The sequence below is a fragment of the Pteropus medius genome, unplaced genomic scaffold, assembly GCF_902729225.1.
Source record: "Pteropus medius unplaced genomic scaffold, Ma_sr-lr_union100, whole genome shotgun sequence".
Taxonomy (NCBI): Eukaryota; Metazoa; Chordata; class Mammalia; order Chiroptera; family Pteropodidae; genus Pteropus; species Pteropus medius.
Window position 1 is genome coordinate 1,862,302 of NW_024349796.1, and position 27,511 is coordinate 1,889,812.

At 41.9% G+C, this 27,511-nt stretch overlaps 1 protein-coding gene across 4 annotated transcripts in view; it reads right to left on the reverse strand.

Annotated features, from left to right (window-relative positions):
* PLD5 (phospholipase D family member 5) overlaps nt 1–27,511 on the reverse strand; it is a 355,949-nt gene that overhangs the window by 190,686 nt on the left and 137,752 nt on the right. For 3 of the 4 annotated variants that reach the window (XM_039883218.1, XM_039883220.1, XM_039883219.1), the window contains one exon: nt 10,449–10,585. In XM_039883218.1, coding sequence (XP_039739152.1) covers nt 10,449–10,585 — 137 coding nt within the window. Of the gene's footprint in view, nt 1–10,441; nt 10,586–27,511 lie in introns of those variants that run through there. The other variant, XM_039883221.1, reaches the window with a different exon arrangement.

Here is a 27,511-nt window from a genome sequence, read left to right on the forward strand (position 1 = left end):
ATCACAGATAAACGTTTTGCTCTGGCCGTGATCGTCAGGGCGCTGAGTGGGATACGCTTCTGTGTGGTCTTCAGTCCAGGTCCTCACAAGCATCTCATGTGTGACACAGGCCCTCCTCAGACGTCGTCACTCTCGCTGCTTCAGTGGAGCAGGTCCTGTGACAGCTGCCATCACGTTCTCGGTCTTCAAGATCGCAGTGGTGGCGGAATAGGGCGTGCCTGACCCGCCGGCAACACCCATCGCTGACCTTCCACCTTCATGATCCTCACTTTTAATCTCGTTTCCAGGTCTGTCACTCAGTGTGACCTCTTACTGGCCACATTAGTAGTGCATTTTGTACACTCAGGGGCCACAATGAACAAAACACAAGATTAAATCAAGCACAAGAGAAAACGATGCACTCGAGAGACGGAAAACATGGGCGAGGCTGGTGCCGATGTAACACAGTATACGTTTACAGCAAACTTTTTGTTAGAGGTAGAAAGTGTACACTGTAAAATAATGATAAAAAGTATAGTGCAGTAAATACATCCACTAACATAGTCATTTACTATCAAGCGTTAAGGACTGTATGTAACAGTATGTGCTGTACTTTTATGCAGCTGGCAGTGCAGGAGGCTTGTTCACACCAGCACCGCTGCACACACGTGAGTAATGCCTTGTGACAGGAAGACACAAAGGCTGTAACATCATTAGATGATAGGAAATGTTTCAGTTCCATTATAATCTTATGGGATTGCCGTCATAGATATAGTCTGTCATTGACCAAACCATCACTTTGTGGTCCATGACTGTATTTTGTCTTACTACGTCACAGAAGGAGAGTCATAGTCAATTTTAAAATGGGATACTGAGCCTTTGTTTAGTGATCTTGCTTGAAGGGGCAGAAATGGGGCCAAGCCCTGGTCTCCTGAACCCAAGTTAAGTGCTCTAAATACACTGCTACATCAACTGTGAGAAATGTCTGAAAACTAGCTTCAGATTTGTAGTTGAAGTTTAATTGCAGAATATTTTAATGCTTGCAGCCATGTCTTTTAGACTCACAGTTCAAAGATTTTATTCTGAAACATGAATAGACATTCATGTTATTCCTAAGCTCTGCATTACAAATCTGCAAAATGTTCTAAATTTTAATGGTCCTACAACTTTGGAAGCTGAATTCCAGTGAATTCTGTGACAGATTTTTCCTGTTAAAAGTCTTGCTTTTTTCCCAATACAGTCTTTGTAATCATGACAATTCCTTAAATGGAAAGTTCTGATTACAAAGGTTTTATAACTACAGGTCTATAAGGAAAATACAAAAATACCCATCAGGCACATCCTCCTGTTTTCATTTTCCTCCCCACTCCCTTGGTCAACGTTCCTCTTGCCTTAGGTTCACGGCTGGCTCTTCAGTGTCACTGTGAGAGGTCCTTCCTGCAAAGGCAGGCGAAACAGACTATCTGTGGAAAGACAGCTTTCTGTCCCCAACACTATTCGTGATGATCAGATACGGTGGTGCTTATAAGTGTTCAGTGAAATTTTTGAAAAATACATACCACATTCAAATAATCGTTTTTAGAGAACCTGGTGACAGGAAATGTCAACATCATTAATCATATATTAAGTTTCATTAAAATTAAAAGTTTGAAATAATTAGCTTCTGCTGCTTCCTAAAGTGGTAATTATAGGCCATTAGGGAGTGACACGATCTCTCAAATTTCCTCCTTTAAACATTAAATGCTAAAGATAAAAGATTATTTTTAAAATAATATTTGAGACTTTAGCTGTGGGAAAATAAACAATACTCTCATAATTCAGGAAATTTGAATTTTACATGACTCCATAGTGAAATTTATATGCTAATATGTGCCATTTCACATGAGAGTAGTTCAGAAGCATATACATATCCATATCTAAATGTTTAAGGATGTCTCTTTTCCTTCATTTAAAAGTAAGCATTTATCTTCCATTCCTAATTCTTATTAAAAGTTATTCATTTAATGATAGTTAGAAAAAATATACATGTTAGGTTATATGATTTCATTTTAGAAATTCTTTGGCAAGTTTCTTTACTAACTCATTTCCATATGACAGTTTTTAAGTATATAATCTGTAAACTTCAGTCTGTACTCTCATAATTCTGTTATTCCCCAAAAGTAAGTTCCAGAATGGAAGGATACTGAATTGATCTAGAAAATACATATTAACTCAATGAACGGTATTATTCCTGTATTTTATACTTGTTTTGAGAAAGAAATTATTGCCCACTAAGAAAGAGTAGGTGCTCAGTCCTGAGGTGTGACCCACTGTATAAGAAGCAAAAGAGAAAAACAGATGGGGTCCTTTGCACTTAGGGAGTTTTTCATCCAGCTGAGGAGACGATGCAAAGAGAAATGCCGGTCACACCAACAGAAGGCCCTGTGTGCCAGTACAGGAACGACGTGGCCTTGTGTTTTTGGAAAGGAGACGTGAAGTGAGAAATCAGATTGTGTGGGTACCTCTGCCCAGGTCCTGGGAGAACGCAAACGCCCTGACAATGAGTTAAAGGCTCAAAACAGAAAGAAAACAACATGTCGTGAGCACCTAACCGATATTAAGCAGGGTTCCAGGTGTTCTACACTAACACTGCGTTGGTAGAAGGAGCTAGACTAGTTGGTGCACAAGGAGAGAAGGGGGGGAAAGAGAGGAACCATGGCCTAAGCTGGAGAATCTGGCATCACTTGACGAGAGGCAGAGGCGAAGTCATAGGAATGGGTTAGAAGTTGCCAAAGTGAAGAGTGGGAAAGAGCAATGATTTGAATAAGCAATATCAGGTATTGCCTGTGGAGGTGGGCAGTGAAAAGGGTGAGAGACACTGAACATACTCTCAGACAAGGGTCAGGTCATATACATAAAAGCTAGAACTCTGACCGTGACCTGCAGCCCCTGCCTAGGACACTGAGCCCACCAGCTACAGTAACCGGTCCAGAGCCAGCCCACTCTAGGTTAGACTTGAACGAAGTCAGGCTGCCGCCTCTGATAACAACCCAGCAAACCACACAGTGACTCTGTAACTGAAATGGCCAGGACTTGATTAACCACAGCTGGCTTCTCTAATTTTTGTCCATGCTTCCAATCCAAGGTCAACCAGAGAGAGCCAATGACGCTCCTGAAAGTAGTCACATAAGATGTCAGCTTCCAGCTTCCCCAGGCCTCCCATCAGGGCACACCTGAAGCCTTTCTTCTTCCTACTATGAAGCTTTCCCACTCCTCTGCCTGCCTTTGAGTCTCTACCTAATGTACATGATGGTGGCTGACTTGCTTGCTGTAGCAAACCTTGAAATAAATAGCCTTTCCTTTCCTTTCCTTTCCCATTTGGTTGGTCTTTGTTTATTTCCACAGGATTACGTGCAGACAGAAGTTAGCGTTGGAAAAGGCAAGAGAAACCTCTTCCTCTGAATAAAAGTGGGAAGAGGGAAGGATGAGTGAAGACACGCAGGGATTCTCAGTTGGAAGGAAAGCTGAAGGAGCTGTATCAGGTGAATGCATCTTCTCAACTAAAGTAATCTCTAAATAGAGACACGGGAGAAGTAAGGTTACAGCTGTAGGAAAGGGAAAGGAGTTTAGAACTGGGAGAAACAGGAGGGAGCCAGTAAGAAATGCATAAAATGGTTCACTTCCGGTTAACATAGTAGGTTAAACATAAGCGCTTCTCTCCTCTCCTTGAGATCCTAGAAGATTTTGTAAGAAATAGTTACAGTATAAAAGAAAAAACACATCAAGAAAATTGTAAAAGCAACAAGTTCACTGTGTGTTCAAGCAGGGAACCTGGGAGAAGACGTAAGGCAAGAGCTCCAGTTCTAGTTTTTGCCTTTTTTCTACCATTTCATCATCACTGTTTGTTTAGTATCTTGGACATCAGTTTGCAGCGCCAGACACTCTAGGCTTTTACATTCTTTGGTGTTCCCCTGGGGGTGGGAGTGTGGATGAGTTTCTCTCTCTCTTTAAACAGTCAGAAAAGCACTTAGATGTCAAACGTAGAGCCAACAACCAAATGGACTGTTCTGAATTTGCAAGCAACACTGTAATTTAAAAATGTGATTGGGTTTGTCAATACAAAGCATGGTAGATCAGTGTTAATGTAGATAAAAGGAAAAACCTGTAGCTTAAAAGGGGGATGAAACATGAAACATAAGCTGTTCCTTATTTTGGAGCAAAGTAATATGGAACTTAAAAGAAGACTGCAAACACCTGCGGTGAACTTTTGTTGTCCCTTAATAAAAAGAATAGTAACCAACCTTAATTGATGATTATTATATGACAGATGTTATGGTATGAAAGGTACTTGCATATTTAGTCTTTACAGAAAGCTTTCAAGTAAAACATTATAATTGTCTTCATTATACAAATGAAAAAATAATGTGGCACAATAAAATCAAGAAACTAGCCCAAGATGTTAAATCTCCCAACTGGTTCGGCCAGATTTAAACCCAGGTAATTTGGCCCTACAGCCCATGTTCTTATGCCTCGGATATGAAAGGGAGCAAGGGAAAGACAGAGAGAGAGATACTGCTCCATCACAAAAGTAATTAAAAGAGCCCTTCTTCTGGTGTCATTGTATCTATCACCAATACTCTGGGGACAATCTAATGACGCTGTTGGAACTTAGGATTTCAGTTTTAAGCATTCTTCGTAAGAGGAACCAGGCAGGGCTCATTGAAGAGCAGATAATATCATTTCTCAGAGCCAGAAAATTTAAAATGGCACTAGCATGGCTTGTTGTGGCAGGAAGCAAAGCTGCTCTCAGATGTGTGGATCAGTGCCAAAAAGAGCAAAGGATGGCTCGCTCTAGCCAAGTAATAAGTTAGGCATCAAAAGGGAAAACAAAGACTAAAATCCATTGCAGCAAGTTGAGTCTGTTAAGATAATGCTAAGGTCATGATACTAAATGAGAAAGTATAAAATACTAGGAGGTCATTGTCAAAGCATAAAGAGGTCTCTTAATACTAGCTTTGTCTATAGATACAATTTATTATTTTAAGTAAAGCAATAATGGAAGAGCCAAAAAACAAAGTATGTGAAAAATATGAAGTAGAGAAGTCAGCTTTATCTACAGAAATTGGAAAATTTTATAAAGCTTATGTGAAGTGTGCATGTGGAGGGGTGGCCTCTTGCAAAGTGAGTCTGGTGCTTGCTATACTTTCTGTGGCGAAACCTTGAGGGTGTAGGCCACCCCTTACTGGAGAATCACTATGGTAGCTTACACACGAGTTACACAGCCTAAACTATCACCTGGGTCCCATTCTGTACTGACTCAGGTTCATTTACTTTAGGATGAAAGAAAATTCCTGGGTTCTGGAATAGTAGCAATCATATATGTAAACTGAGTTGGTCCATTCCTGCCATGCTTCAGGCCAAGTGGATTTAAGATAAGGTGGATATGCAGATTTGTGGGCAACGGTGAGCAGAAATAGGCCAGTAGACCCCCAGGCATGGGGGCAGATTCAGAAGGATGAGGAACAAGAGCAGGGGCTTCCAAATTACCTGGGAGAAGAGGTGGCCACGTCCACCAATAACAAGGCACTGACAATCCACCCGAAATTTTATGTTCACTCAGATTGTTTTCTGAGAATCTTTAGAAATTAATTCCCATGTTGCTATGGAAATTGGGTCTGAGGTAGAAGAGGAGATGGCACAGACTGGTTCTGTGTCATTTATCAGGGAGATGTGATCAAGAAAGGGCCTTTCTAGTAAGTGGCCAGTAGTGTCTCTAATAAGTGAGTGAGCAATAACCCCAAACAACTGATGTAGGATCTCTCCAGGAAAGGTGAGACAGATGTAGCTGACACACAAAATGAAAGCCTCTCATCTGAAAAGGTGGGTGTTCCACTGTGAGCAGGTGTTCTGCACCTGAGCAGCACCTGGAGGTAAGTTCCAGTGTTTCGACTCCTCCCTGGGGATGCGACATGTGGGAAACTTCACTGTGCACAGTTACCTCTTTCGATGGTATAAAATGATAATTAAGGGCACCAGTGAATCATTAAACAGCCAAGCCACAGCACATATGCAATCTAAACTGGTGGGATAGGCATTCTTTACTCTCCAGAGACGCCCCAGAGCCCACTGAGATAGTTTCCTAGCGGAAACTAGAAAATTTGCCTTTCACCCTCTCAGGTAGTCAAGTAACATGGAGGCTTATATGTATATGAACTGAATCACCAATTAAAAACACACTGGGAAATGATGGAAAGTACACGGGAATTCAATATAAAGAGACAAAGAAATAGGTCAAAGTCATTTACTCAGAGCAGAAGATCATGTTTCTGAGTGTCACAACCAAAGCTGGTTACAAGGCACTTTGGATAAGTTTAGATCAGTTTTTATTTTATAGATTCATGGGAAAATTATGATCGAGAGTATCATTATTCTACTGTTAGTACAGTATTATAGCAGCAAAGTAATGAAAGGGGGAAAAGAAATAAAAATAAATGAGACACAAATTTATAAATGGGATATTTTCATAGGGAGATGCATTTTTCAGAAAGACATATCAAAGCTGGGGAAACACCGGTGGGCAGTGTGATTCAGGGTACGAGTCCACCAGTGAGAGTCTAAGTCTAGGCTAGTCAGTAGAGATAAAATGAATTAAAGCAATATATTTACAAAAGAGTGCACTGGCTGAAGAGACCTTGGGAAGAGGCCATCAAAACAGTGAGGGGCCACTAACAGTGTAGAATGAGGAGAGCTACACACACAGAGGGAGTTTAACCACCAAGCAATAAGATTTCAGCGAAGGTTGAACCGAGCGAGCGAGTAGCACTCTTCATGTTAATGATACCTTAAGGAGAAAAGCATGAAGAGAAAACTGTGAGTGAAGTGAATGGTAGTTGGAAGCTGAGCAGCATGTGATCTGGTGAGCGCCACCTTAAGGCAGAGTCTGGGGAAGTCAGAGCCAGAGATGGGATGAGGGATGAGAGCAAGAATTCATACAGAAGGGCCACCTGGGACTCGCCGGCTCAAGGACATCTGCAGATGGGTGGTTCCCCCTCTGGTCTACATCGGCGCCAGGGTACTTGGTGAGTGCACCCCCAAATCATCTCCCCTCTTTGACCAGAGGTACCGCTGCCTGGAGGAACCTGGAGCTGAAGATCAGTCGACATGCTCTCTCCTCTGCAGGCTGAGGGACAGGAGGGATAGCCAGGCTGCCCGGGGGACAGGATGGTGCAAGCAGGAGTCAACCAGTCTATGAACTGGCAGCGTAGCTGAGGCAAAAGACCCAAGGAGGCAAGTGAAGGTTTTAGGGTGCCGCAGGAAGAAGCGTCGTGGACTAGCAAATGGATAACAGGAAAATTAAAACAGATTTAAAATTAAAACCGAAGGGGCTGGTGGTACAGGAGGTCCAGAGACCTGGGAGACCGAATATGCAAATGAACAATGACTAAACTGTGTATATAAAAAACAGAACACTGAACCACCACCTACAACAACCCGCCCAGGAAACCAACCTCTTAAGTACAGTAAGCAGCCCAGAAAGCCGACCTGCTCTAAGTCACACTTACAGGAAGTCAGGCGTAATCATCTAGGAAACTAAACAATAACATGTACAACCAAAATGGTCAGGACTTGACCAATAACTGCCAGCTTCCCTAATTGTTGTCCCCAGTTCCAACTTAGGACCAACCAAGGTGGCTAAATACGCACTCCTAGCCAGTCGTCCAGCACGCTCCACTGCAAGCTGGCCGGCCTCCAGCTTGCCCAGGCCAGCAGTCTCCCATCAGAGCTCACCCGAAGCTTGCCTTTCGACCGTAAGGCTTTCCCACTCCGCTGCCTGCCTTTGAGTCTCTGCCAAACACAGCGATGGCGGCGGACTGCCCTGCTGTGGCAAGCACTGAATAAATGGCCTGTTTGTTTTGTGTCTGATCCTTGTTTATTCCGCTCACTAAAATCAGGATAAAAAGTAGATTCAGGATAAGCAAGGAAGTGGGAGGAATAGGAAGTTAGTTGTGAAGAGAGAAAGTGCATTTCTGTCTCTGAAAGGCACGGGGAGAAGATTAGTACATATTGCTTGTCATGAGTTTCTTGATGCTTTGATAAGAGTTTATGCAATTTACTAAATTCTCACGAACCTCATGAGACAGATTTTTAATCTACCATTTTTAAGGGGAATAAAACTAAAATAATCTTTATAATTCATTGGGGCAGAACTACGTCCAAGGCCGAGTTTACTCTTTTCAAGATGTCAGGCCGCTCCCCTAACCCCAACACCTGTAGTTCCGACCAGAGTGCTGCCACGACTGTCTCATAACTCCTCGCTTGGTCCTTCAGTGCTCCGCAAACAGGTGATGAATGAAATGATTAAGTTAACGTCTCGCCCACGTTTGCGGAGTTAGTGAGTGATAGGATGTAGGTGTGAACCCAGGTCGTTCTGATTCAAAGACTATGGTTGTTCGCTGCGCTAGGCTGACCCGGAAGAGACGTAGTTGGCAGGAGCAGAGGTGAAGCGGATATTACACATATTGCCCCGAGGTGGTTAAAAACAGTAAGGCTAGGATGTCAGGAAGTAGATTTTAGAGTTACCAAGGGTTGTCCCACTGGAGACTGGGACTGGATCGGGGTACAAGGACTCACAGTTGCCCAACCAAGATCCTGCGTGTTGGAGAGAGAACAAGCAGAAGGTTCTGGGGATGAGGTACATACAGGAAGCGCTTGCTAGGAGAACAGACACCAAGGACACGGAGAAGAGGCTGCAGGAGAGAGGATGATCTGGAGTGGCTACAAGTTCTGGAAAAGGCGGCTGCATGTAAGGGTGCCTAGGAACCAGGTCGCGTTTCCAGCTCCCCAGGGAAAAGGCAGCAGGCCGACGGTTGGTAATTGGAAGAATATGTTCTAGATGGAGGGAAACTCAATGCTGAGTCGTCAGGATTTAGCTACTGATTAAGACAGAGTAACCAGACCCAAACTCCAATTGTATGAGTTAAAAGTAAAAATTAAATTACAGCTTCCTCCACACGCATAATTCTAAGGCTCCCTCTTTTTTGTTGAAAACTACCACCAACAGCTGGTCATGTGCGTTAAAAGGTACTGGGTGTTTTGTCTTAAGGAAGTTGTTATAGTTTGACCTTTAAAACGATGCTTTCTAGAAGCTGGGGTTTGCCATTTAAAGCACCCAGTAGTCTTCATTACAGGCTGAGGTGACAGAGAAGGGCAGAGCCCCTCCACTGCATGAGTCACTGGCCCCTTGTCCTCAGAACATTTGCATTTGTCGTGCAGTAAGATGAACACAAGGTGGTGATACAGCTGGAGTGTCTGGGTGGGGGCGGGGGGGAGCGGGGCAAGGGTGACAACCTGCTGTTCTACTGCTTCCCCAATAATCCCAATACAACGTTCCTCCCAAATTCAGTCTGGGGAGTAAATACACTTCGAAACACCTTTCGAACATGTACTGATTTCTCTCTTGGATCCTTTGTTCTGTATATAATACTGTTGCCTGGTAACTAGACTATAATGTATCATGTGTTAAAAAGAAAACAAACTTCAACTGTCTTTTCCAGACATTGTTTTGTACCAGGCAAAATATCCAGGATAAAACTACAAATACATTACAGCTTGTTGATTTTAAGCTAGAAAAAACAGGTGCTTAGACTGATGTCTAAAAATTATACTTAAAACTAACTATAAGCTGTAATTAATAATAACTGTTGTAGTTTTGTGTTCTGACTTCAGCTTTGTAGCAACACGTACATAAAACTAGACCTCTTATCTATCTGCCCCCTCTTGGTACTTTTCAGTACTGCCCCCCCTCCCCGCCCATGGCCTCAAAGGAAAAGAAGCAGCTCAGGGAAGAGCAGGATGAAGAGATTTATGGGATGGCGCCATGCTCTGACGGCTCTGCCGTCATCAGGAATGACCCCAGGGAGACGTGATTTAATGAAACTGCAAAGACATAATCCAGAAACACAATGGTAAAACTGTTGTCCTTTCTAGATCAATAACGAACTGGTGCTACACTGGGACAGACTGAGGAGGCTTGTGTGTTCTCACGGACACGCTTATTTATTTAGTCCCTAAGTTTAAGTTGGAGTTTTTCCTGAGATGTGTGCTTTTTAGCTTCCATTGGATGTAACCAATGTAATCAGCACAGTGTCCCCTGTCTACCTGGGGCCCTCCTTTTTGCCTGCCTCCTCACAGAACAGACCAAACCTCATACACATAGGCCTCCAGAAATGCAGACTGTACAAAATTGCATCTTGTCCACCATCCCTCCGTACAGAATACGCCAAATTGTAAAGTAAATTAAACCCTTACTCATTTTTATTTCCTTGGTCTAAAAGGAAGCCTTTTAGCGGACTGAGCATCAGGCCTTGGCTTAACTCAAGGGGAAGCCAGACGGCCCCAGGTGGCTAATGACATTTTTCTCTCCACTGTCCAGGGCCCTCTTGCTTTATTGTCTACCCCCTAAAAGAGAATTTTTGTTTGTTACCTCTTACCGACATTTATTTTGACAATTTTTTTCTGAGAGTCCATCTTCATCCTCTCCCATGATGTCCACAGCAGAAAATATCAATGCAACGAGAATGGCAAAGCAGCAGACCAGGGCGAAGACCACGATGCACTTCTGCTGGGACTGCGGGACGGGAAGATGAAGAGAAGTCAGAGGGGCAGCCTTCGCTTAGGAAGCTCAAGACGCGACAGCTTTTCAAAACTCCATGAAAATCCTTGGGGAAAAAATTACTTTCATCACTGCTTTCTGGGTGAAAATGCCTCAGACCTTTATGCTTACTCCTCAGCACTGCCTTTGACCCCCCTCCCCCGCACTAAATGTGTGAGAGGCTATTAAATAATTCGAGCACTGTAGCTAGACTTCCAAACAACTTTCCTCTTCTTTCTAATCAAAAGCAGTTCCAAAAAGTTCACTGTGCGATCCATTATTTCAAATTAAAAATGAAACACGAGGCAGCTCGATAATGTTCTCTGGCTTCTGTCATTGCCACCACCTTCCAAACTCTATGCGAATCGTGCTCAAACTCTGTCTCCTCTTGCTTTTCCATCTCATTTCTCTAAGATCTTTGGTGATGGCTTCAGGAAGGATGCCCCTGGGTGGTCAATTTGTGTTCTGCATTGTGATCAGGGAATTGGATCTATGAGAGGCTGGCTTCACAAGTCATTTCACTGATTCTCGATAATCATGTGGTCAATTAACCATAGTTCATTTCAAAATACTGAACACAATTATAACCAACACTAATAATCCTGATATGATTTTCACTTAGAAACACAAGCCAAAGGTTCAGGTGGTCCAAGCCACTTATGTCTTTATCTTTAAGCCCAAATCTTGTAATCTGAGATATCTCTACTCCCCAGGGTTCAGGGCCAAAGGTAGCAGGAAATCAGGCCATGATAGCTGGGCAGGAGCCATGGGCAATGAGACAAATAATTTTGTCTGCATTCTATTTATCAGATAAATCTGGACAGGGAAAAGAAGAGAAATAACTATTTCAAAAAGTTTTTGTGCAGCTTTTAGGGATCATTTATAAAAGGAGAAAGGCTGATCTCTGACCTGGTAGCCAGTACTCTTTAGTCACAGGATGCATATATGTACACACATACACACACACACACAAACACACACCAGAGCTTTGTTGAAACCAGCAAGGTTTACCTCCTCCTACAACCCTTTTGCCCTTTATCTGTGTAGTCACATAGTCTCCAAAGAACCAAGGAATCTCTCAAAGCTCAGGGTTTTGTTTGTCCAGGGGTGGCCTCAGATTGCATACTACAGAGAAAGATGTCAACATGGAATAAACAGACCAGGCACTATCAGCTCAAAATGTTTTCATTTTAGTGTTTTCTAATCCTCCCCCAAGTCCCCTCTCCCAGCGGAACCTTGTTCCAAGCCCACTCCTGCCTGTCACTATGTCCTTCTCCTGCTCACTCTGGGAGGAAGTGGGGGAAAGCCGAGGAAGACACGCCACTGTGCCCCTCCCCTCAGTCCTGGTTAGTACTAAAGCACGGGTTATGTTTTATGCTTTCTAACTCCAGCAACCGGCACAGCACTTAACAAATAGAAGGTACTCAAGAAATAGTTATTATATAAACAAATGCAAAGTGAATAAATGAAGTGGAAATCACAAGGGCATACTCCTGAGGATGCAGACGGACTTGAGGTGTTTCTCTCAACACTCCATCGTTTCCATATTTTGGTGATCGTAAATTTTACAGTACGTCCTTTTCCACTCTCTGCTTGAGCTAGAGGCAAATCCATAGGCCATGTTTATTAACTATATAAAAATTGACAAAATAGATTGTGTATTCATCTTGCCCCTTTCTTTTCCATACATCCCCAATTCCTTCTTCACTAACTTTATTTTTAAGAAGAAGCACAGTGAACTGGTTGAAGATTCAGACTTTGGAAGCAGGTTACTTAGATATCATCAATTACCGGTTGTATACCCAGGAGCACATTATTTAGTCTTTGTGCTTTAGCTTCCTTGTCTGTAAAATGGGGATGATGATGATGATGATGGTGAATAAAATGATGATGATGATCTGCCTTATAGGGTTATTAAAAATTAAATTCAACGAGATACTATGTGTAAAGTACTTAGAACAGTACCTGAAAAATAGATAGCACTAAACGAGTGTTTGCTGTTGTTATTATATTGCTGTTGTATACGTACCTCTAAGCTGCTTCAAATATTTTGGGGAAACAAGGTAAAAATATTAATAAATGAAAATATGCAACAAAACCTGTAAGGATGAATAATAGGGAGGCAGAAGATAGAGAAACAGAGATCGAGAGAGATGGGAAGAAACAAAGCGAAGGGAAAAAAAGAAAAATGAAATGGAACTTTTCTGGGATAAAATTTTTGAGAAACAGTTCTAGCCCAGTCTCACAACTCAAAACTCTAAAGCAGTGTTTCTCAAACTTAGATCTGCCTTAGAATCGGCTGCAGGGCTTATAAAAACACACATCACCAAACCCCATTTCCAGAGTTTTAGTTTAACAGGCCTGGCGTGGGGCCCAAGGATGTGCTTTTGTAATGAGTTCCCAGGAATTGTTGATGTCACTGGCCCAGGGGCCACAGTTTGACATATCAAAGTATCATTTATACTAAATGCTGCTTAACGCGTGTTCATCCTTTAAATTCTCCTGCCTTGAGTTTATTTTCAAACAATAAAAGTATCATGATAAACACATGCTATTAATAGAAATCTTGTTATTTATTTTCTTTGTGGAAGTTTAAAAATAATTTTAAACAACAATTTTTTAAATTTTGAATGAATTTTCTCCTGCTCTTTACTTTTTATTTATTTTAAGATTCATTGCTTATAAAATCAGAAAATGTTTGCTATTAACTATTTTGAAATAGATAATATAAAAAAGAAAAGAAATCACTCACAGTCCCGCTCAGACACGGCAGCCACTAACATCATGTTCCCGTCTTTCCGACACTACATCTACTCATCTAGCAACCTGATAGTGTTGGTAGCATATTGTGTGTAGTTTAACACTCTCCTCTTTGTACCTGATCATGTTTTAATGTCGTTAAATATTCTTTCAAATCATAGTTTGAAGTTCTTGCATAATATCTCATTCATGGATATATCGTCTCCTTTACCCTAACAAACTTTTTTTTTTAAAAAAGTACTCATTTACAATAAAAAAAAAAAGATTCAACTTTTTTTTCATTTTATCCATTTTCCATATAAGTTAGAAACAGAAACAAAGAAACAAAAAGCTTTTTAAAAAGGTGTAGAGTAATCCAATGATACAGTAATTCAGTCCAGCAGAGATTCTCACCCAGGACAATATAATTAAACACTATGTCAAAAAGAACTGGAGAGAGCAAGCAGCAGAAACATAGCATATCAGGCATATGGTATGTACTAGGTGAGTGGCTCCTACTGAAGTGAATACTAAATGCTTCATCTACAACAACAATAATTTCTTTTCCTTTATTCTGAATTTTATAATAAAATAGTAAATAAGAACTGTAGTTAATTTGTGCGCTGTTGGAAGTACTTTGATGTAATAACACTCAAACATTTCTATTAACTTCTATTAATTTAATGTTATATTATCAAATTCTATTAGAATGAACAATTGAGTGAGTTATTTTAATTGTATTAAAGAAGAAAAATTCAGACTCTAATAACATTTTTAAATGTCTCCTTGAAACAATGTACTATAACAATAGAAGGGTCATACTCTTTATATTACTTTCCTTTGTCTCACTTATTTTCCATCTCATTAAAAGTGAAAGATTCTATTCAAATGACAGCATAAGAGCCTCACAAATGAGATCAAATCTCAGGTTGCCAAGAGATATATTCATTTTCAAATCCTTAACAGAACATTTCGGATCTTTCAGGAATCAATCTGAAACACATTTTTCTGTTTTTATTGAATTGAATCAAGGGAAGAAAACCCATAAACATGATTATAACCTAAACTTCACTGATGAGCTCAAACTATTAAGAGAAAAAAATTTTTGAAATGCTATTATCTAGCATCAGTCAATCTGTACTTTTCACTGTAGTTCACATTGGAGCTATTTTCTAAAGAATTGCTTGCTGGGAGTGATATGTGCTTTTTTCTGCCTTTGGAGTATTTCACTGGAAAGGCTTACTCCCTTCAACAACACTGCATAGCCATTGTCACCCGTACAGATTAGATTAACAAGAGGTGAGTAATTTGCCCAGGGACCAACATTAGATAAGCGGCAGAGCCTGAATGCAAACCCAATACAGCAAGCTTACCGAACCACGACCAGCGATATCTTCAGCTAACACTTCAGGGCTCCAAAGACTCTCCTTCACCCTAAAATTCCTTTCTTGGGAAATTTTCTCTCCCTCCTTGCTTTGTCCTGCCACCCTAGAGCCCCACACCAGCCTATGCATTTCTTTATCCAAGTTCTAAATATGCTTACTAATGCCCAGCTAACTTTTGAACAATTTTGATCTTTAGCTATGCATTTTCAAACTTTATCACATCTGTATTGAAAATACTTTGGGACCATACCCTGGGAAATCTTCCAAATCAATTCACTTCTGCCTTTCCTCTATCTGCTACTCCACGACACTTTGTGGAGATCCACGTTCCATTAGCATACGCATTCCAGGGCCTGGGTTCCTGCTGCTTTGGGGAAGGAGGTGTATTCTAGACCTCCGTGGCTTTGCTTTAAATCCAACACAAATTCCGTGCTACAACCTTGTGATGTGAGTCAAGTGTTTGCTTGTCTGCAAATGCCTGCCTTCTCTGTGGACCTCCAGGTACATGTGACTGAAGAATAAGCATTTCTCTAGAGGTTACAGTACAACCAAGTCCTATCTCCAGCCAAAACTCACTGCTATATATGAAATTGCACAAAAAGAGAAAGAAAAAAAGAACTAAATAGAATGAGACAGAGAAGCGAGAAAGTTTTTGTCTGCTGCCAAAGGTGTCAAACAATAAGACCAGATGTCCTTGGGGATTCTGAAGATGGGACAAAAAGCACATTTCTTTTTCTGTGCTGTACAATTGTTTTAAAATGTACCTGGATTTATTTTAATGAGGTATGGTAAGGTGACAGACAATTGCATTGAAAGAAGACTTTATCACTTAAAGTTCCCAAGAGTAGGAGACATGTTACATTACATAGAGAGAGCCACACTGGGAAGCACCAAGGTCATTCAGGGAGCAGAGCAGGGGCCAGAGCTTTTACTGTGGTTTCCATAGGAAGAGATGGGCAGGGTAGGGTAGGCAACTGTGAGCAAGTTTAGGATTGAATAGCTTGAATAATTTTGGTGGGCTCAGAGCTATAGAGGTGGTCTTTAGCTGTGTGGCAACTGGCACTGGAGTAATTTAGGGCAAGAGCAATATTGGCTTGGTGTGTGAAAATTAGATAAAGGAGGGGGTTGGCAGTTTGGGCTTTGGATTGGTTGGTTTACATATGAAAGACTTGCCTGAAGGCAAGTTGTTTGCTATCTTTAGAAATTAGTCAGCCCTGGGAAGGCAGTCTCTCCAGAATTAGCAAGGTCCCTAATACGTCAAAGTATCATAAAATGCAGGGAAAAAAACCATAATTAATATTACAATGCAATAGCAATAGCCTATATACCAACTTTATCCCAGAAATAGTATAAATCAAAAGAGGATTTGGAAACTAATCAATCCCGTTATGTGTGGCCTGTGAACCCCCACCACATGCCTGACCCCACCAAAGGATACTGCATTTTTAATAAGCCAAAAGCTATCTCACATTAACATGAAAAACCATACTGGAGTTGAAATCCAACTGAGATGAAACGATGTAATTTTTTATGTCATATTTATAATGAAATGGAGAAGGCCAGAGGTGTGAATTATGCATCATCTTGTTTAACAACAGAACACTCTTCATCATCTTATATGCTATTCATAACATTGAGTGATGTGCTCATTAATAAAAGACAGGATTTTCCGTAATGATACTATACTGAAAAGTCACTATTTAAATGAAAGGCTCTTCTTCTGATATTAAAACTATTAGCCTATTTCTGGACAATGGAGACTGGGAATGTGTCTCTGCCTTGTATAAGATACAGAAAGGATCACTCTTCCAAAGCTCAGGACCAGTGAAGGGTTCCAGCAGTGGAAAGCAAGACTTTTAATGACATTATCTATTATTTCATAATAAGCACTGAGGTCTTTAGATAAAAACTTGTCTTAGCAAAAAGAAACAATAAAGTAATAAATAAAATATGTTTGGGTATACTTGAGTTCCTAAAGCTAAAAATGAATTAAGTCACACCTAATGGGATATTTGACATAGTAATATTTTGGCTTGAATGCTTTGCACTAGTCTGACTGCCTAATGATTAAAATGTGGACATGAACAAAATCCATTCATGAAACAAATATTTACTCAGAGCTTGTCTCAACACTATTCTAGGCCATGGAGATCTAGCAGCAAACAATACAGATACGGTCTCTCTTCTTGGAGCTTCCATTCTAATAGGAGAGGGAAATAATAAATAGATAAACAAATAATGTCCAATGTTGAAATGTGCAGCGTAGAAAATGGAGAGGTTGACATGATGGTGACTGGTGGCTGGCACTGTCGGTGGTAGCTAAGGAAGACCTCCTGGAAGAAGAAACTTTTTATCTGAGAACTGAAGGAGCCAAGCGAGTGAAGTCAGAAGGGGAGGGATTCCAGGGAGTGGGGATGGCATGTGTTACATCTAGCCAAGCGTTTAGGATGAAAAGGTACTTGGCTAGAACCCAGGAGATGAGACTAGAGAGGAAGCAGGGGAAAATCTTAAGGACCTTGTAAACCATGGCTAATGACATGCATTTTCTTCTTAGTAAAATAGAAAAACATAAAAGGATTTAAGGCAGGAAACTGGCATGATGTAACTGAATTTGTTTTTACTCTGAACCGTTTGCGAATAGGTTACAGACAGGATGTCTCATTGCCCCTGAACACTTTAATGCGTATTTTCACATGACAAGAACACTCTCCTACATAACCATAATACATAACCACAGCCCATCCATCAAAACAAGGAAGTTAACAGTGATATATCACCAATCCAGAAATTCCTCTCAAATTTTGTCCATTTATAACAAGTGAATTCAATCCAGACCATGCACTGTCCCTAGTTATCATGTGCCCTGTTTCCTTCAATCCAGAACAGTTCCTCAGCCCTTCCTTGACCTCCATAACCTTGTTACTTTTGAAGATTACAGATCAGCTATTTAGTAGGATGCCCGTCAGCATAGGTTTGTCTAATGTTTCCTCGGGATTAGATCCAGGTTATGCATTTTTGGTAGGAATATCATAGAAGTGATGCTGAGTTCCTCCTGCTGTATTCTAAGAAGAGGTATCCATTCTGATTTTCCCTCTCACTTAGGGTGTTTACTTTTGTCATTTGATCAAGGTGGTGTCCATCAGCTATCTTCGCTAGAGTCACAATTTCTCTGTTGTAACTAAGAAGTATTTTATAGTGATATATTTCAGTGTACAACTTTAAAATATGACACCTATATATTCTTGTGCTTAAGACCCAAAGTCTAGTCTCCTTTGATCACAAACGGTAGTTTTCTAATTCCACCATTCCTTTTATATTTATTGGTTGGCAGTATACAGAAAATAGGAGACAAGTCAGGCTTTCTTCTAAGGATTCCTTTTTTCTTTAGGTGGAGAATACTATTTAGAAAGTGAGGCTTAAGTACTAAGCATGCTCATTGTCATTGGGGTATTGTCTTTCCCAGGCCAAAGTGTACAAAGCTAGGAAACACACACACACAGACACATACGCACACACCTCTATTTATTTTGACATTTGTTTCTATATATCAGAAAACTGAGTTCACTCCAAAACTTCAAATTTAAATTCATTCTCTTTTATTTTTGTAACTCAATTCAATGACAGTGAGAAACTTGGCCCCCATTATCTTCAACTTATTTACATATTTGTTCAATTCTTCTGTGTGTAACCTATCTCCCAACCTGCTGGACCACTGCCTCCCACAAACAGCTTCCTCACTCAGTCTCCTATCTGCCGTTGCCTGCAAAATGTATTAGGGAAGAGAAAATGAAGAGTGCCTTAACTCTTCGAAATTATTTTTATAGCTGTTGGTAGAGAACAGATTTTAAAGGGGCAAGAGTGGAATCAGGGAGAACAGTTAGGAGGCCACCTGTTCACCAATTCCATCAAGAGACAAATGACCTCAGAGGATAAAAATAAGCAAAAAAAAAAAGCGCATTTTTGGATTAGAGCCAGAGAAGTGATTGATGGGTTCGTTGATGTGGTAGGTGGTGAGGGGAAAGGAAGAATGATGGATGATATCCAGAGTTTGTTTTGAGTAACTGATGGTGGGGACTTTCACAGAGATAAGAAAATGCAAAGACAGAAGAAGTTTGGAGTAAGGCGAAAGTTATTAAGACTTGTACATTGGAATTCTAATTGAAGATTCCTGTTAATATCCAAGGGGCAGTGCCAAGTACACAGTTGAACGCATGAGTCTGGAGCTCAGAGATGGGGCGAAGCTGAAGATACACGGATTGCCATCATTATCAGCACTGAAGGTGGCATTTCATAGCTTAGGGCTAAGAGATGGTCAAAGAAAAGAATAAAGATGCTAATGAAAAGACAGCCAGAAGCCAAGCCATAAAGCGCTGTAATCTTGAGAGTGTGTCAGAGGATAAGTCAGCAAGGAAAAGACAGAAGGGAAACTGTGAGACAGGAATGTGATATAGAGATGATGGCACCCAGGAAACCAAGAAAAAAAGTGTGTCAACAAAGAGAGAACAATGACAATCTCCGAAGTTGTTGACATGCCCAGTAGTCAAGAAAGAGAAGCTCTATGGAAATTGTTGGTGGACTTGGATAAACGCACTTTGACTACTGTAGTAAGAGTGGCTGGAGGGAGTTGAAAGTGAATGAACAATGTCTTTCTGGCAATATGAAGACTTATTTGTCAGGAGAAACCTTTGCGATGGAAAACAGAAAATGGTTAATAAAATATTTATTTAGTTATTACACATGACCGCCTTTCCATTAAAAATAGATATAACTCATCAGGAAAGTAAGATCTTTAATTATATGTGCTTCCTCGAAATACATATTGACATTTATTAATTACATTTAAATAGATTTTACGTTTCTTCCGTTAAATCTCTTCAAAGATTGGTATGTTTTTAGTCAAATATTCACAAGGGTAAAATCACTTCTCTTAGGTATGAAGTGATAGCATTGGGGGCAGAATCAGCTTCTACCAGAGAAAGTTTGATTTGTGGCAGAAACCAATGCTGGCGTCTGCCGGATTCGGGCATTTCCCTTCACACGGAGCAGCTGAGGAAGAGGTATCGGCAATTCCCCCTCGGTCCTGAGAGTCCCAAGTCTTTTGTCGTGACTTTTCTTTTACCACTTGTTAGCAAACTCTTCTCAATTATTTTTTCTTTGCTAATTCTATTTCTTTTTGAAACTTTCAAGATTTTGGCATCTTTAAGAAGTTGCTCTATGTCCTGACCTTTCATGTCAGAACTCGTTGTTTCCCTTTCCTTGTTTCTCATTTACTTTTCTCTCCATCTTTTCCTTTTGCGGGATTCTGCTTTGACCGAGTTTTATTTATTATACATTTCTTTCTCTCTTCATTTTCTGTTTTTCTGTTTTCTTTTCATTACTGCTCCAGAAGTGTCTGCCTCTGCTTTTGTTTAGTTTTGTCTTTAAATGGAAACTGTGTCAACTTTCATAAACACAAAATCTGCTAACCACTTTTCTTTTAGTTCTAGCATTTGGGGCATCGTTAGGAGGACAAAATCTTGCCATGACTAGAAAATTCAAGATTCTTTATTTTTCATGGCTGAGTATCCCATTGTATATCGGTACCACATCTTCTCTAGCCAACCTTCCATCAAAGGACACTTAGGTTGTTTCCAAGTCTTGGCTATTGTGAATAATGCTTTAATTCAAAAAGGAGTCTGCATTCAGAAGTGGTTGGAGGCCAAGTCTACATGTTGCCTGCAATATATTTTCAAACGGGTTCAGTTAACCTCATTTGTCATCACTGGAAGAGATTATTACACCAATTTCTTACTCTGAAAATTGATAATCAAAGAGAGAAAATCAAGAATTTATCTTACTTTTCAGGAAGGGCAGTTATATTCACAGCAGATACGGTAAATCTGAACAATTATTGCATTTAGGTGGTGATTATATGAATGAAAATTTACTACTTTTGAAAAATTTCACAAATTTCAAAGATAAAAGACCCAATTAAATAGAGATGCACATGTTCATGGATCGAAGGACCTATGTATTCGATACAACTACAGTCACACTGTACATGAAATGAAAAGTGAAAGCGCAGAAGATACACTGTGGGGCATCAGAGGTGAGGCTGCTCCCGCTAATAATAAAATCTACGCTGTAATCACGGGGATGGGTGAATAAGATTGGGGGAACGAGGACTATTTAGTCTTTGGGAAGCCAGGGTGTTAGATGGGACCTCCAAATTCATGTTGGAGAGAGAATAACATGAGTCTAAAAAAAAAAAGAGGAAATTCTGAGAAAATGCAAGTCACTTTTCAATTTGTAGAAGTAACTAATGTCCTGACCTTGTAAGTAAATGAATGCTTATTAAAGTGTGAAAATATAAATGAAAACCCAGGATCTACAGCCAAGAATACTTTATGCAGCAAAGCCATCTATTAGAGTCAAAGGACAGATAAAGAGCTTCCCAGACAAAAATAAGCTAAAGGAATTCATCAACACCAAGCCAGTATTACAGGAAATGTTGGAGGGACTTCTTTAAGAAGAAAAAATGTGTATCAAAAACATGAATAGACTAGTAATAACTACATATCTATCAACAAGTACCTCAAATGAAAAAGAATTAAGTGCTCCAACCAAAAGATAGAGTGGCTAAATGGCTAAGAAAACAAGACCCCTACATATGCTGCCTACAAGAGACTCACTTCAGATTAAAAGACACAGACTAAAAGGAAGGGGATGGAGAAAGATTGTCATGATGGACCTAGAGGGTATTGTGCTGAATGAAATAAGTCAGATAGAGAAGGACAAATACCACATGATTTCATGTACACGTGGATTCTAAAGAACAAAATAAACAGCAACAACAACAACCAACAGAAACAAACTCATAGATACAGAGAATATTTTCAGGGCTACTAGATGGGAGGGGGGTTGGAAGGACAGTGAAAAAGGGCAAAAGGATTAAGAAGTACAAATGGATAGATACAAAATAGTCATGGAGATATAAAGTGTAGCATAAGGAAAATAGTCAACAATGTTGTAAAAAAATATGTAAGGGGAAGAAGGGTACTAGATTTAGTGGGGTGACCACTTCATGAGTTATATAGGTCTCTAATCACTATGCTGGAACTGGAACTAATATATTGTTGTATGCCAACTATAATTGGAAAAAAAACTTATCGAATTGCACAATGTAAATATGAGCAACTAATAGTCTATTATACTTCAATAAGGCTGGGGGAAAAAGAATAATATCCTTTTATTAGAGACTCAGGGCATTTCATATTCATATTATAATTTTTAGTTGCAAAACAGGATATGGACATATACGCATGCACTAGAGTCACACTGAATGCACGTTTTGGCTGAATGTCAAATGGCTGAATGTTAAAATAGATATTTAGCTGAAATTGAATTCTACATCACAGAATGAACTTCTGAAATACAGCATAAATCGAGATTTTAAAAATTAATTACAATTATTTTATTAGAAAAAATTTTAGTAGTCAAAAATGTTTAATTGCATTATAGTATAGGAATAATTTGAGATATTTAATAAATGCTCGCTTTCAGCTGACGCTGATGGAAGAGCAAGATATTTTCAGGTAACTCATTTTTTTGTAACATAAGTTTCTCTTATCTTCATGCTCTTTATATTGTTCAATATGTAGGGATTAAGGATGATATCTCACAAATGTTGTCTTATGTGATTTGTGCAAAAAAAACTTATTTGTATTGTTCTGTTTTTGTAATGGGAGCTATAAAACTATGGATAATTCTATTAGTCATTTTTGTTTTGTACTGTTTTGCCTACTATTTGGTCTCACCATGATTTTGAACATTTCTCAGGTAACATATAACACAGTCTGCTAACCTCTAGTCCACACCAAAATTCCTCCTACCTCATCAGCACTCCTCTCTCCAGGGAGAATCATAACTGACAGTTGACTACATTTCTGTAGCGCTCTCCAGGCATTTTTATCCATTGATGTACCTATATAAATACATAGTTTTGCTTGGTTTTGTTTTTTAAACAAAATGGAATCGATCATGAAGAGGAAATTTCCACTCAAATGGCTAACCCTGTAATCAGCTCTTTGTTCTGCTTCTGTAGACATTTGCTGCATAGGCCGAAAGGCAGAGTAACCTCAAGATCAACGGAAGACTCAATCTCCTCTTTTGCTTGTTCTATCTAGATAACAGTTGTATCTCCTTTGCTTGTTAAGCCCTATAAAAGCAAGGTTACCCCTGAGCTCGGGGCCCCGATCTTCAGAGTGCTAGCTCTTCTGGGACCACCTGTGTAATAAACCTGTGTTCTCCAACTCCCCGAATGGTGCTTGGCTTCTTGCTGGTCTGATTTTTCTGCAACATTTCTGGAGGCCCCAGTGAGATTCCAACCACGTCTGAGCCACTGGACCGGTGGCTCAGCTGGGCTGGGCTGGGCTGGGCTGGAGGGGCTCAGAGACAAATGAGGAGGCATGCCACCTGACAGTATTCGGGTTCTCTTTTGGACTGGTGCTCCGACTCTCCCAATGGCCGAGCCCCAACTGGACTCAAAGGAGGGATGGACCAACTCACCAGTAACGGCCACAGGATAACGGCCGATAAGGCTCAGCACCCCAGTCAGGTTCTGTCTCTGGACGGAAGAGGAGCTTGATCACCTCCTAAAGTCTTCAGTTAGAAGACACAGGTCAGGGTCTTCCAATGGGGGAAGACATCAGGGTCTTCCCAGGGTGGGGGAAGATCAAGGTCAGGGCCTTCCAAAAGCGGGGAGAGAATGTTTTAATCTATGGTGTGTGAATGCGTGAGTGAATGAGCAGCCTTTCCTCAGTCAGGAACGAACTCGTGGCTCCACGGCTGGGCACCCATAGGTCCCCTCCCTAAAGGCTACAGGGTCTGAGTGGACTCGTCTGCGATTCTGTGATGCACGGCATACGGTCCAGGGCGGCATTGGACTAGCATCTGATCGTTAAGTCATAAAGCTGAGTCCGCTATGTCTAAGCGTCATATAAGCTCCTTCGGGATGTGGCCAGATGAGCACTTGAGTGGTTTCCTCTTTGGAGGAAGAACCCACCCTTGTTTGTCTTTGCATCACCGACACAGGGTGGGATACACAGGGAGAAGGGATAATCGATTACTGATTCAGCTTAAGAATTGTCTGTCTGCAAATGGCCCTCCTGACATAGAGGCCTCTGTCAAATTATTTTCTTGAAATTTTAAGGTCTATTTTCCCCCATCATTAGGAAGCTCCCTAAGGCAATATAGGTGGAGAATCCTCTAAGCCAACTGTCTTAAATTGTATTTTGAAAAATTTTAAGAAAGGTTTCTCAGGGGATTACAAAGTCAAGCTGACCCTAGGAAAACTCTGTACTCTTTGTGAGCTTGAATGGCCCACCTTTGGGGTAAGATAGACTTTGGAAGGGACCCTGGACTTCCCATTGTGAGAGCTGTGTACTGGGTAGTAACAGGGACCCCTGGACACCCAGACCAGTTTTCACACATAGACTCATGCTTGCAAATCGCTACTATAGTGCCCCCTTGGGCCCAGTTCTGTACAAATAGGCAGGGACAGAGTAAGGTACTTGTGGCCCGACCAACCCAGGGAAAGGAGAAGGAAGAGCCAGCAAGAGTCATACACCAAGGGGACCCTGAAGAAGAACCTCTCTTCCCACCACCATACATCCCAATAGCTCCACCAGTCCCTGCACAGCCACCCTACCCCCAACTACCAGGTAGCCTTCTGCCATTGGTGCCCTCGCCACCCCAACAGCCTGAGCAGCTGCCAAGCCCGAGTCCACGGCATCTTCGCTCAGCCACACAGCCAGCCCAGCAGCCCGCAGCCCTCCAGATGTCTCTCTGAGAGACGCAAGGCCCTTTTAAGATTAGTGAAAACAGCACATTCCAGCCGGGCCACCCTGTCCTCTACTATCAGTCTGTCAGCACAACTGACCTCCTCAACTGGAAGCAGCACACGCCGTCCTATTTGGAGAAACCCGGGGTGGTAATTGACCTGCTTGAGTCCATCTTCCGAACTCATCAGCCTACCTGAAACGACTGCCGCCAACTCCTCCTTACTCTCTTCAGCACCGAATAACGATGCCGAATTCTCTCAGAAGCATGGGGTGGCTCCAAGAACAAGCACTGGAAGGTGCACTAGACCCAGCAGCATGGGCCTTGGCACCTGCCACCAGGCTCAAATGAGATTTCAACGTCCCAAATGGAAGAGAGTCTCTTGACAGGTACAGGCAGGCCATACTGCAAGGGTTGAAAGTTGGGGTCAAAAAGCCGACAAACATGTCCAAAATGGCAGAAGTACTCCAGAAGCCCGAGGAGTCACCCACAGAGTTCTATGAGAGACTGTGTGAGGCATTCCCGGTGTATACCCCTTTTGACCCCGAAGCATGAGAAAACCAACACATGGTCAATGCGGCATTTGTGGTGCAATCTTACACTGACATCTGCTGTAAGCTTCAGAAATTAGAGGGCTTTGCTGGGATGAACACCACCTAGCTGCTGGAGGTCGCAAATAGGTGTTTGTGAACCACAACCAGGAGGCCCAAAAGATAGCTGACAAATGAATGAGACAAAAAGTTGTCCCTGCTGGCAGCCGCATTAGGGCACCCAGGCTCAATCCAACAGACTGCTCCTCCACAGAAGGGAGAGACCAAAAGGAGACCCCCACTACACGGTGACAAGTGCACCTACTGCAAAGAGACTGGCCATTGGAAAAACAAGTGCCCCCACTGCGGGAGAATTTCGGAAGGACCAAAGAAGTTCAATCAACCTCGTAAAGGAAAGTACCAGCCTGAGCCAGCCGTCCAAGACCTTACTGGCCCGGCTGGAGCAGCAGCAGACTAGGGGCGCCCGGGCTCCTTGTTCCTGGGTTTCCGGGAGCCTATGGTCACAATAGAAGTAGGAGGCCAATCAATGATCTTTATGGTGGACATCGAAACTGAACATTCTGTGGTGACTACGCCCATGGCACCCCTCACAGACTGAACGACAACTATCGTCAGGGCCATGGAGGACCAACCTGCCTGCTTGTTCTGCAAAGCCTGCTCATGTCAGTTAAGGGGCCACCTGGTGACTCATGAGTTCCTGTACCTACCAGAGTGCCCCATTTCCCTTCTAGGTAGAGATTTATTAATGAAGCTTGGAGCACAGATCACCTTTGCCCCCGGGAAGCCTATCAGTCTTACCCTGGGGAGCCGACCTGCTCTCATGTTGGCTGTGACTGTGCCCAGAGAAGATGAATGGTGCTTCTATTCTCCGGAATGAAAACAAACAAATCCAACCAGCTGCTAGAAGAGTTTCCTATTGTCTGGGCAGAAAAGGGGCCCCAGGTCTAACCAAAAATCACACACCCATCATGGTAGACCTGAGGCCAGGAGCCACTCCTGTCACACAAAGGCAATATCCAGTGCCACGGGAAGCACGCTTGGGAATTCGGGACCACATCCCACAGTTACGTGACACTGGAATTGTAGTTGAGTGTCAGTCACCTTAGAACACTCACTCTTACCGGTAAAGAAGCTTGGAGGGAATGACTACGTCCAGGACCTCTGGACTGTCAACAACGCAGTGGTCATCATCCATCCAGTGGTCCTGAACCCATACACCCTCCTGAGACTCTTACCTGCCCATGCAAGCTGGCTCACCTGCCTAGATCTCAAGGATGTCTTCTTCTGCCTCTGGTTATCACTAGCTAGCCAGCCTTTGTTTGCCTTTGAGTGGGAAGACCCACACACCAGGAGAAAGACACAACTGACTTGGACTCGACTGCCACAGGGCTTCAAGAAATCGCCCACCCTGTTGGCGAAGCACTGGCCGCAGATCTTGCTGCCTCCCCTGAAGAGACTTTGAACTGTACTCTACTCCGGTACGTAGATGACCTGTTGCTGGCTAGCGCCACCCAAAGAGACCGCTAGAAAGGTACTAGAGCCTTGCTGGCCCTGCTCTCTTCCATAGGTTACAAGGTGTCATGGAGGAAGGCTCAAATCTGCAAACAGAAGGTCAGATACCTCGGGTTCATCATCTCAGAAGGACATCAGGCACTTGGACATGAAAGGAAACTGGCCATCTATTCAATACCTCGGCCCAACACTAAGAAAGGTCCGTGAATTCCTGGGGGCTGCTAGATTCTGCCGGATCCAGATACCATTTTTCTCTGAAATTGCCAAGTCACTGTATGAGGCCACAGCTGGATCTGGTAAAGACCTCCTAGAATGGGACTCCAAATAAGAAAAGGCCTTCAGAGAAATAAAGAGACTTTTGACCAGTGCCCCAGCATTAGGTTTACTGGACGTGATACAGGTCTTTAACCTCTCGAACATGAGAAGAATCACATTGCACTGGGGGTCCTCACATAAGCAGTCGGGCAATGGCAGCTCTCAACTGCATATCTGTCAAAATGGTGAGATCCGGTGGCCATGAGATGGCTGCCGTGCCTCCAGGCCTTAGCTGCCATGGTAGTCCTGGTCAGAGAAGTGGACAAGTTCACTCTGGGACAGAATGTAAATATAAAAGTCTCCCATGCTGTTGATGCATAAATGAATAATCAGGGACACAAGTGGCTGACTAACGCCAGGGTAACTCACTGTCAGGGACTGCTTTGCAAAAATCCATGTGTCGGCCTTGAGACTGTGTGAACATTGAACCCCGCTACTTTTCTGCTCACTGTGGAGGGGCCTCCCAACCATGATTGTGAAGAGATCACGGATGAAGTCTACTCAAGCAGGCCGGACCTGAACTGATGTTCCTCTTCAGAACCCAGAACTGGTATTGTTCACCAATGGGAGCAGCTTCATCC